Source organism: Anopheles bellator, chromosome 2 (assembly GCF_943735745.2).
Source record: "Anopheles bellator chromosome 2, idAnoBellAS_SP24_06.2, whole genome shotgun sequence".
NCBI classification, from domain to species: Eukaryota; Metazoa; Arthropoda; class Insecta; order Diptera; family Culicidae; genus Anopheles; species Anopheles bellator.
In genome coordinates, this window is record NC_071286.1 from 24,034,496 (window position 1) to 24,046,587 (window position 12,092).

Here is a 12,092-nt window from a genome sequence, read left to right on the forward strand (position 1 = left end):
CGGGGCTGATCCTTCGCGAGTAATAAACTTTCTACTTAAAGTATTATCATTTCCTTGCCGTGCCTTCATTAAGGCGGGTAACCGAGTTTCGTCTTTAAGAGTTTTGGTGCGCCTTGGCCACGCTGACCTGCTTTGTACAAAGGAAGACTGCGAGGCCGTGTCGTGGCCTTTAAACTCATGAGATCCAAAATTGTACGCGGCTCGAGCTGCGAAGCGATGAAACGTTTTGTGGCTCTGGCATTTGCAAACGATGAACGATTGTTTCGGTTTTGGAGGGTCAAATTATTCGGCAATGGAAGCTCTACTGGGATCAAGGGACTCCTGGGCCACGGGGTGCGAACAGTCGGTGTCAATTACCATCTCCAGAGAGTGGCCGTCCTGGGACTCAAGCAGGACACCGCATGCTTCAGCTGATCCAATAACAAAAATTTATCTCAAGCTAGACGTTGTTGTTCGAAAAGTGTTTCAATTCATCATTCGGGCTCGTGGGGCACGTTTAATGCCATCGCCCGTCTCTCGCGGGAATCCGCTCCGGTTTTCTGTCGTAGCCAATGGTTGTTTAATTAAATAGTGTAGTTCGTACTTTACCGGTCGCCACGGGCCACGGGTCCCAGCGGAGCATTTTGTGTGATTCATTCGATGCAATAATATGGCGGCTGCCTAGTGGAATGCAGAGTGAATGTTTTGTTTACTGTAGAATCAGCCGTTCGCTGTAATACGGCGGTGATGAAGCATTCAAACGCAGTGGAATGCCGTTTTACTAAATATGACGCAAATGTCGGGGAATGGGCAGCATAGGCAGTGCATTCCAGTTTCCGATTGTCTACCTTCAAACGAATGCTTGACGGGGTGGCACTCGAATTGTCGAACACAATTTGGCCGTAAATTAAGGATCAAACTTTCACGAACTTCTTACCCAAAGGCTTCTGCAGTTGTGAATGTATTTGAATGTAGATAATTTAATGCTTCTCACTTTATTAAATGATTGCTGAATCTTTTACATAATTTGTCCGGTTAGTAGAACACAGCCTCGGGGAGACTTAAAAGGGGCAGACCAGAAAACGCGTGCAGATATGATAATGATCAGATGTCAATTTTTGGGTCTATTTATTTAAATTAGTTTCTCACTTCCAGCTATCGGTGCTACAACATGCCACCCCCAACTGGCCACCACCAGCGTTGGCCGTGCAGCAAGTTCTTGATCCCGTTCGAAAACAAATTGCGGCGGGAAGTCTATGGGACGGGCTTTGAGCACGACCAGACCACTCCGCAATGTATCTTCATTATCAAGCCCGGGACGGAGTCGCAAAACTTCCTCGCACTTACCCACTACTACCCCGGGGCCGGTAAACAGACGCACCAAGCAACGCGATTATAGGGCAGGATAATGTGTAAACTGAAGCCATTCGAAACTTTGAAGATGATTAATTTTCTCCGGGTTAATTTTAATTTTCTCTCGCGGGCGCGAGTGCGCCAGATACGCGGAACGCGTTTACTTGGATTCCCAGACGGAAAGACGGCTTTTCGATCCGCTTTCCGAAAAGTTCTCCGTGTTGTTGCAGAGGCCACCGTTTCTTGTTTCTTGTTTGTTCGGCGCTCCAATTACGGGCACCGGCACTATAGCTTAATGCGCTTTCATCCTTTCGCAGCGCCATTACAAGAGCGAGCGTTCGAAGAACACCCATCATCAAACTACAGCCGGAGTCTTTGTGGGCGGAATGAAGTGCTCCGATACGTTCTCTCTATCTCTTCCACGGTCCTGCAATTCGCTGTAGATGATGAAAGGCAATAAAATGAGGTTCCATTGCGATGCTAGACGCCGGTTTTTATGGGACAAAGTTAGAATTAGGACCACCGGAAACCACACTCCACTTGTTGTTGTCAATTCAACTAATTAGTCGTAGAACCCGCCCATACTTACCGTCTGCATTTGAACAACGCCACACGCACGTCAACATTTACAACACTGTAGAAGATGATACGGCAGTTCATCTTCATAACACGCACCCGGCCTTTGACGGGCCAAAGTACGATCTTCCACAGTAACATTATGACGATCGTAATATAAAATCACAAAAATGAAACCACAACCCGTACGCCGTACGCCGATCGATGGAATATGTCATCCACCGTTAACTCTTAACCGCTACCTACCATCCACCGACCGCGGCTCGGTTGCTTTATCCTGCGACCCTCTGCAGCATCTTTTTCGGATCCCTTTTCGCCCTGGCCACGGCCAATCGACAGAAATACACATAAAAGTATATGCGAGACACTATTGTCGTTTCGTTATGAACCATTTCTTTTTACAACATTTGCTTATCGCCAAAACACACAACACGCGCGCGCCCACCCGCCCGCCAGCTTGCGAACTTTGGCGCGGACACTCTTCCTAGCGATGCCCGCGGCTTTGCATCAAACGGGTCCGGTGGTTTCGGGAGGGTTCTTTTCGTAACATTTTTGCCCTAGGCTTTTGCCACCCCGATTTCTGGCTTCAACATGCTGCGGCCCGGGCCGCAGGCAGCTAGCCCCGGCTACGACGTCCTTCTTCCTCGGGCGACCTCACCACGCGACCCTTGCGCAAAACAACCGGTTCGCCGATGGACACGAAAGTCTGCTCCACATCGTGCTGCTTTTCATCACATATGTTTCGGTTTTGCTGCGGTTTATTTCTTTGTCTCTCGCATTTCGTTTGTTTTTTTCGTGACCTATTATACAAATACCATCAAAAGGGCTAATGCCATGCCGTTGTAAATATATGTATTTATCATATCTGCGTCTGTGTTTGTGTATATGATTTATGCGTTACGCGTCCACTATTTCCATTTCTTTCTGCGAGCGTCTAGAATCCGAAAGTCCTAAGTAAGCGACCACCGGGAGAGCTTGTCCACGGGCCGGCCTTGCGCGTGCATTATGATTAATGCTATCCCTTTTCTGTCTCTCTTTCCCTATCTCTCTGTGCTATGTCGCGCAAACGTCCCATAACAAAACGACATACTAATAACAACGGACCGAGCGAGCGGCGCGTGTAGTAAATGCTTTAAATTAGCTCTAAATTAGCGATGAATTGCTTGTTCGTTTCCGGTTCCTGCTCCCGGGTCCTTAAATAGTGGAAAACAAAAGGGGACAAAACAAAGCGTAACCACTAAAACCTATCGTATCTCCCTATAGCAGTGATTGCCGGATAGCGTATGCCGTGTGTCGTCCGTCGTCGTATCGATTTGAAATCATTTGGCAGGAGGAGGCGGGAGCGCGGCAAGCATGCAGCATGAGGAGGATAATTAAACCGTGGCACCACGATCGATACACGGAACGGATTGTTGCCCAGCATGGCCGCGTTCGCAGGGAACAACGGTGCCCACACATACCGTGCACACAACAACAGAGGACCGAGCTAGGACAGAGTGACCGGATTTCTTCAGGTCTTAAGGTCATCCCGCGCGGCTACCCAAAACAAACTGCAGCGATTCAACACAACTTCTTGCAACCTCGCCCCGCCGAGGACATTCATTTTTCTTCCGTTCAGCACTCAATTATTGGAGCTATGAACGAGCCGGAACAGCAGCAGCCGTTGTACCTTCCGTTGCCATAAACACTCAGAGACGGAGACCACTGTGACGGCAAGTGAACACCATGGCCATTGGGCTCATAAATTATTCACTTATCGACCATACCCGACGGTGCCGGAGACCGGAAGGTGTGGGCCACGCCGCACACCGCGGGCCCAGATAGTTATGCCGAGTGGTGACAACGGCCAACTGACCAGCGGATGGAAGCGTTTGAAGCGCAAGATGGGTCATCTCTCTCTCTTGTTAGCATTTCGTTACTTATTATGCCGTATTCCGTGCACACGGGAAGGTGCATAAAATATGCAGAACGATGCGATGGCCAAATGCCGGCGAGAGCGCCGGCGGCAGCAGAGTGCAGGAAATGCAAAACTATCTTGAATCCCAAAGTCCACTCCAGGCCGCGGGCGCGTGCTGCGGTATGCACCATCGAGAACCATCGTTACAGGGCAACTGAGTGGCCCCGCACAGTGACAGGCAAATGGCAACAGGGTAAGTGGTTTATTGAAAAATTAACCAACCAACAGCCGGTACTCCGGATGGAAGCCGGACGGCGGAAGAAGAAATATTCAAAACTTGGAATAACACATTTACGAAAGTCCCCGGTCCTTGTGCTGCAAAACAATGCAACCGAAGTTCACGTCCCGATAGACTACGAGACGATTGGCGCGTATGGAGTACGGCAGTTCCAATGCCGTGTATTGGTTCTACCATCCACAGAAATCAATCCCTACGTCAACCTTCATCAACAACCGAACCGCAAAGCCATTTTAAAAGGGTTTCCTAATGATTTACCTCGTCTGTCTGTCGCTGTTCGTTGTGTGTGCTCACGAGAAACGCGGGCCAAGCTGGCGAGGCCACTAAATGCGGTGTGCTCGGCGCCTTCTACTAATATTGCATCTACCGTGAACCGGTGCGTGTTTGTCCCATGAAACGTAATAAATAGGCATTGGAGTGAAGCAAGGGCCACTAGGCAATGACAGTGGTGAAAGTTGATAATAACGACGTAAAAGGATAATTGAAATTTTCCTCCATAATGAGGCGACCGCTTCCGTCGTCGTCGTTGTTTCCGATTCGTGTGTATTCTCTTGCTTCCGTTTGCAGCTATTCGTGTTTTGTGAAAGCACGGCACAGTCGTTACGTTGCGCGTACGGTGTTGGCCACACTTTCTTGGACACGCATTGTTTCGCTAACTAAATATAAATAAGTTACCATTCTAAGACGCAAGATAAATGAGGCTATATTGTGTCCGTCGTAGTTGCAAAGTTTGCTCACATCTTTTGCAATTGGTTTTTGTTGTTTCTTTTCGTTTTCTTTAGCTTTCTTCCCGTAACTCTCGACGAGGAGGCCCTTCTCGTTGGAGGGTTTCTTTTTTATTTTTTGCCGGATGTGCGGCGCTTCCGCAATCGCCGGAACCGAAAGTTCAACCGTTCCTGGCTAGGAGACGGACAGTTGGAGGCGAAAGCCGGAAAGCAAAACATGGTCCCCTTCCCCCCTACCGGCCCGGATGTGGCAATGGACCACGTGATGGTGCGGCATGCCGACTGGCACCCGGGAGCCACACACTCACCAAAGTTGGCCGACATCGGTCAGAAGTGGAAGGTGAAACGATAAGCAGAAGATGATACACAACCCGAATTGATTGCGTGATTGCGCGAGCTCCTTTCCGACGTCGGAAAGGGAGAGAGAGAGAGAGATAGATAGATAGAGGAATTAAGGGAAGGAAAAGTTGAAGGAAACCGTAGGCCCGCCACGCACTGAGAGAGGTGTTTTGCCGTGGTCCTACTCCGGGCGCCGTTTGGACGGTGGCACCAGATGGGGCGGCAGGGCGATCGGCAGCTCGTTGCCATCCATTTTGACGTTGATTAAATGCATCGCCAGTGCGAACTCCTCGATGTCCAGGAACCCGTCCTGGTCGTAGTCGGAAAGTTTCCAAATCTTGCTCAGCACGTTGTTCGGCAGCTTCGATTTGATCAGCTGCGACTTGGCAGCTGAAATGGATTGACGCGAGCAACGTGCAAACGCAGGTCAGTCCGCCGGGCACCCCGGAACGGAAACGGAGGCCATCGAAGCGCGTCGGCGGCGAGGGGCAGGAAGTAGAACGGAAAAGAGAAAAGAAGAAGAACGCATTAGGGAAACCGCCATTAAATCGAAGGGAACGTTTGATTAATCACAAACAGCCACTGTTAGGGATGTGTGCGAGAGAGGGAACAGAAAACCGATTTCTCGGTTCCGTAATGGCGGCGTGATTGCGATTGCGAGACGACGCCACGCCACGGGGCCTCTCGCCTGACACACTTACCAGCACCGGAAATCTTTCCATCCACCGGCTGCAGTGACTCGAAGATGGGATCGGTGCGGGCCCGATCGCGATTGCAAATCCAGTCCACCTCGCCGTACCCGGCGTCGATTCCTTCGCCCTTCCGGTAGCCGAACGGCGAGATGACATCCTCCACTCCGTCGAAAGCGCCACCTGGTGGAACGAGAGAGAGATAGAGAAAGAGAGAGAAGAAACACGCGTGAAAGATCCGTGAAAGCAACCACAACCACAACCGAACCTGTCGTTTACGATCACCCGAAATACACGTCGGAAATGGAAATCGGAGGCCCGATTCCTTTGTGGGAAGGGGGCACCATTTCTCTTATCTTTCTCTACTTGCGTCCAATTTCAGAATAATACACGTTTAGAGGCGTACAAAACATACAGCAGCCCGGACCGACAATCAGACTGATTACCCAGGCATATCAATTTACAGAGGCAAACAAACAAACAAACATAAACATAACAAGGATGGTTCACAGGAGGGCAGTGTGGTGCCAATTTATGCAGATAGACCAAATAGTGTGCCCAATTCTTGAGTGGGGAAGTTTGGCGGGGAGTTGGACAAAAGGGAGTGCCGATACACCGGTGAGATCCAAATGATGAAATGGCCGGACAGAGGATACACAGACAGCGATCGAAAATGACTTTAAACAAAACTAAAACAGCACCGAAACGGAAATAACGTAATAAAATAGTATTAAAAAGTAAAAGGATATCATCGAACCTGTCAGCAGGAGGTGCCCCAAAAAGTTCGCTCCCGTCGTCGCCGTTCCATTGGATTGTCCTGAAGGAAGGCAACATAGTTTGCTTTAAGGCGAGAGTGCTCTTATTTATTTAAAGCCAACACACACCACACAACATATTGACTGCTGGCAGCAACTTTGATGACTGGCTGACAGAGGGACGCATAGAGAGAGAATGAAAGAGGTCGAGAGAGAGAGAGACGGGCCGATGGTGCAGGAACGTGGGGCCGACGTGTGTATGTTTGCCGATGACGATGACGACGATGACGACGACGAGGAAGCCCCAACTTGTGGGGGGGATGCAAAGTTTTCCACCGTAACAAAGGCGAGAGCGCACAGGGATGTGGCCCACAGCGAACCCCTCTCGTTGTTAAATATTTAACTCCCAAGACCACTTCTCCCAGGGAACAACAAACCAGCAGGTCCTCTTGGAGGACCCGTAGCACAAAGAAAGAGCGAGAGAGAAAGATAGAGAGAGGAAGAGTTGCCCTTTATCGCCTGCTGGTGGATTCAGGTTTCCGCTTTCGATGTTGGATTTTCCCGGACAACATTGTTTGCAACACCAAAACCCGAACCCCGACCCTGTAAGAAGCTTGGCCCCCCACCCCTCGTGAAATAATGCTCGGGCGAGAAAAGCTCAACATTATCTTGCGGCACAACGCCTCAAGGCTTGCGCCAAAAAGAAAAACGAACACACATATTATTTAACCGGTCGGTCAATAAGTGGTTAAGTTAAATTTTAAAGCCACACTCTTTACACACCTCCGTCGATACAAGAAATTCGTGGCGGAGTTGGAACTAGATTCGCACTGTTAAATAACGATTTAACTCGGACTTTGTATTTTGGATAGTTTCCTGAAACCTTCCCAAAACATGCTCTACTGGTTTGCTCTACTGGTTACTGTCTTGTTCGGACAGTTGTGTATTTCTGATCGAGTTTGAAGCAATGGTTGCTTGGATGGCGCCCAGACGATTGATTATTGCTCACGACGTATTTTAACAATCTACTTTTCATACCGCCTATGAAACATTTTACGCATTGATTACTATTCTACATTTATGTTACTAGAGTGTCAGTAATCTAAAATGAAGTAGCATCTCAATTTCCCTTCATGGTTTGAACCACTTTTCACTTATCGCCAACAGCAGCTAGAAACACCTTTCGAGCGCGTCACACAACTGTTGCTTCGTTTGACTAAAAACATGTTTCATTGACAAGCGAAAACTGCACTTCTTGACACAAGTTTGGTGTCAAATTAACAAGTAGTGCCGAAATCACCTAAATTGTAAATGGACAGATGATGATCTAACTGCCAAACCCAACCCTTTTTTTCTAATGAGAGCTGTTTAAAACCACATCATCATTCTAGGCCCCACTCTACTCCAGTTTAAGTATTTAATGGCCAACTCGATACCTTTGCTTTTAACGATGGAGACTATGTTCCTCTGAACCGATGTAAATGTTGACGAAAACTGGAATATGATGCTAGTGGCGTGGAATTACGTAAGGAGACTTTTTCCTCTCACTCCCTGCTGGGCTGCTGTCCACACCTGTGCCACAGCCACCGGATGCTGTTCTAATGGTTGTCATCGCTCTGGAGGAAAAATGGTTTCCCACCGCGTGAACGTGAAGAGAATTTTTCAAGGACCTCCGCCGAGTCCTTGCGTTTTATCGTACAATACAATGGCAGCGTGGCACACTGCCGCGGTTTGCCGCTTCACATCGTGAGTTTCCCTCTTTCTGGTTCTGGAGAATTACGTAAGCAGTGTTGGGGAAAAAAGCCACCAGAAGCCTTTTTTATTGTTGCCTGAAGAATTTTTTCATGGAATCGCGATTTAAAAATGCCAACGCCCGGTTTTATTATGGCTACCGATTACGATTCAATACTTACATCACCCACAGGGCGCTACTGTTGGTAGGTGAGAACAGCAAAATAAACAATCCACCCGATTCGCTCTCTCTCTTTCTTCCTATCGAATTCCACAATACATGGGCCACCAGGCGCCTCCATCGAGCCGCATCCACGCGGGTGCGTCGTCAAAATGCTATTGAATCACTTCCCGAAAACTGTGGGAACGATTTTACAACCGCGGCACATCGTAAAACGCGGTTGTTCCGATTGGTGGCCCGAGAGATTGCACGTATTATTTGTAAAACGTGCACTTTCGCGCGACACGACTCGAAAGCTGTCACCGTTCGCGTTTTAATGTCCGCCTAATAATGCCTTCATAATACCAATATTAGTGGCCGCCTATGCTGCTGGTGGCAAACACCGATTTGGGGACTTTTTTATGACACACACTTGGCCCTCGCGGGCAGCGGCAGTTCAAACACTTCTCTGCTGGAATAGAGAAACAGAGCGGAAATCGTAACGAAGGGTTTGTGATGGCGGGTGGTGGTATATGGCTGGCAAATTTAGATTGATATCATTCGACAGCCGAGCGAAATGGGCTTCAACCGGTCCTTTCCAATGAGTATGTATCGATTTATACGACGGCAGGCAGCACGGGCTTGCAAACCCTGAACCCCGAAGCCTGAGGCCGTGAAAAAAAGACGATAAGGTTCAAAATTCACATATTCCTCTTTTGATCGGTGTGCTAGGGTTGCGGACCGTCCTGTGCTAGAACGGTTCTAATGAGAGACCATAAACTAGGCTCTTTATGATAAGCCGTCACACCGGAGGCCGAACCTGTGAAACAATTTCCGCCAAATTGGTTCACCATCATTATTATGCTCATCGATTGCACCTAATATGGTTATCAAGCCAATAATGAGTTAATAAATTTGATCTAATCCAATTTCAATTATTCATTACCGAGATCCGGTGCACAGTTTCATAGTTCTCGATACCCAGTGTGGCAAGTGTTAATACTCTGTGTTTCAATTTCGGTGGTTTGGTGGTTCCTCCATCCCATCCTGGATCAGAAGGCAACCGGACTAGGACCCAGACTGCAAAAAAGCTACTGCCGTGCAAAGTGTTGTAATAACTTTCCTCGGTGGTTTATGTAGGGGGGCGCATAACACACGGCTCAGTGCTGAATTGCAATAACCTTTTAGCTGATTGAATCAACCCATTCATCATCCGATTCGCGTATCCGCACTTCCTCTTCCGCTTATTATTGCCACGATTCGATTTTAGAAGAAAAAAACAGCGAGGAAAACGGTACGTCGAACAAGCGAATATTCCGTACGCCGCCAGCGGATCGCCGTTATTGCATCGCAAATCATCATCGCAGCATAACGCGGGTGGCGAGGCGCAAAAAAACAGAGGCATCACCTGTAGATATGCTGCCGCTTGCATTCGTTCAAAGCATCTCGCGCTGTTCCCGGTTACAACAACCCATTAGCGTAATGGGGCCGGCGGCGGCTCTGCTGCTGCACTCGACCTGCGGCGGCAGACAGCATCGATGATAAAATGGATCACTTTGAATATCGCTCTGGCACAGACGAGTCCTGCGCCCCACGGTGCGGAAGCGAATGGAAGAGAAATAATATTGTACTTGGCCCGAACAGCACCAAATCGATATGGTGGGAAAATGGTGGACTCGTGTAGCGATAGCCATCCATTTTTCGCTCATCAAAGTAACGTACAGAAATATGATAAACTATGCATCGTGTATTCGTATTCGATTCCACTTAGTTTGACCTTACAAAAATATAGAAAAATAACATCCCGAAAATGGGAGGTATTTGGAAAAGGCAAATTCCAAAACTAGATTATCTGTTTCACCTCTTCTCAAAAGTCGCAGTTGTCAGCCTCAGTTCAACGGTTTACAAGTACAATACTGCAAACAGTATTATTACAAACATATTAAAACAAGGATTTGAGGGATCCTGATTTAAATTAAACATAGTTTTACGTTTTCTTCTTTGAGATAAAGCATAAATACTCAAAATCATGTCAACGCACGCTCATATCAGTAATTACAATATTAAAAAACCAAAAATATAGATTCGTATAAAGTTGATAATTAAATTGTCGACTGCCGACGGATTGAGATGTTATGAGATGTTGAGATTGAGATGAGATGTAAATGTCATCTATTTGGCGATTTCCAATGTTTCTTACTTACTTCTTTGCAATTGTCGAAATTGCCGGTGCAACAACATTGCCATATTTGGCACATGTTGAACTTACTGAACGAATGTCAAACCCAAATCACATCATACCGTACACTTTATGGAACGAAAAGGTGATTTTTAACATGAGTTTTGGGATCGTTATCCACGCCGCACGAACAGAGGTAACTTTGATGTGATGTCCTGAAGGGTTGTGATAACTGACACAAGGGCGCACCGACGTTTCACTGAGCAATCGATCGTAGCGTGCTACGATTGCTAAATAAAGAAGCGATTTTTCTAAGCGTTCAGTTGATGAGAAATGATCATGTGAAATGTGGGGTACAAACGGGACCATGATTTCGCTTCCAAATTTGTGAGTCCTTGATCGATATCCTTTACACCAACGTTTCGAATGTAGCAAAACAAACGAGAAACGACTTCATAAACGATAAAAAAAAGTCGTAAATCTACAATGAAACAGATTGCAAAAGAGCCCATTCTGACAAACGGTTGCCGGACCGGAATACAAATAGTAGTGAATCAGGCCCAGAATGCCAGCATGGCTCGGAAGCGTTACAGCGAAATCCAACGGTGCGGAAAATAAACGGCAAACGATTAGTCATAAATTTGTTTCCATTTTTCCGCGCGGCCGAATGTGATTTCGGAAATCTCTGTTCATCTGCTCACGTCCTCCGGTGGGGTTGTGTCGTTTGCAAATTGAATGAAGTATTCCAAGTGCATCATTACGGACAAATGGTTCGCATAATGCAACCCAACCACATCACCGTTCCACACACAGCCCCGCAGACATGATACGCTTTCCAAACGATAAACCACCAAGTTAACGCCGCTCAAAAGGTAAATAATGTCAGGGGACTTCTTACTGGCTGCACGGGGTGTGTGAGTGGTGTCACAGATGATTTGTGGTACACCGTGCCACGGTGCCATCAAGAATCCACCGCTTTCTCTGCCCCCGTTCCGCCGCTGCGAAGCATGATTTGAATTTTTAACATAAAGACGCCAACATCACTCACTCGGCACGGGGATACCGTCCGCGCAACCCGCATCTAAGGCAACCCCCGCTCAGTTATCGTACAGTTTTGGACACCGTGAGGTGCGGCCTGCACCAAATGGAGCCACAGCCACCCTCAGGCGACTGACTGTGGAGTTTATAGCCCCCCTTATGGGTCGCTTCTCTTGTGGACTTATTATTTTACGTACTGTCACTGTAACCGGGGATCCTCGGCAGTCCCCGGGAGTCGCTCCCCGCTTGCTTCTTACTCCGTCACGCTGGCCAACCGAAACACGTTCCGTCGTGCGTAAGTGCGGGCGCGATGATCGCCCGGTGGCTGGATGGTAATCTCGATCCAAATCCTGTGATCCGCCGATACTTCCCC

At 47.9% G+C, this 12,092-nt stretch overlaps 1 protein-coding gene across 2 annotated transcripts in view; it reads right to left on the minus strand.

Moving 5' to 3' along the window:
- Nucleotides 1–2,373: 2,373 nt before the first annotated feature.
- Nucleotides 2,374–12,092, minus strand: part of LOC131212061 (EH domain-containing protein 1) — a 26,912-nt gene continuing 17,193 nt past the window's right edge. The window contains exons 2-4 of one of the 2 annotated variants that reach the window (XM_058205785.1): nucleotides 6,614–6,673; nucleotides 5,869–6,039; nucleotides 2,374–5,557 (exon numbers count right to left, since the gene is read on the minus strand). In XM_058205785.1, the coding sequence (XP_058061768.1) occupies nucleotides 5,349–5,557; nucleotides 5,869–6,039; nucleotides 6,614–6,673 (440 nt within the window). In that variant the 3' untranslated portion in view covers nucleotides 2,374–5,348. The remainder of the gene's footprint in view (nucleotides 5,558–5,868; nucleotides 6,040–6,613; nucleotides 6,674–12,092) is intronic. The other variant, XM_058205786.1, reaches the window with a different exon arrangement.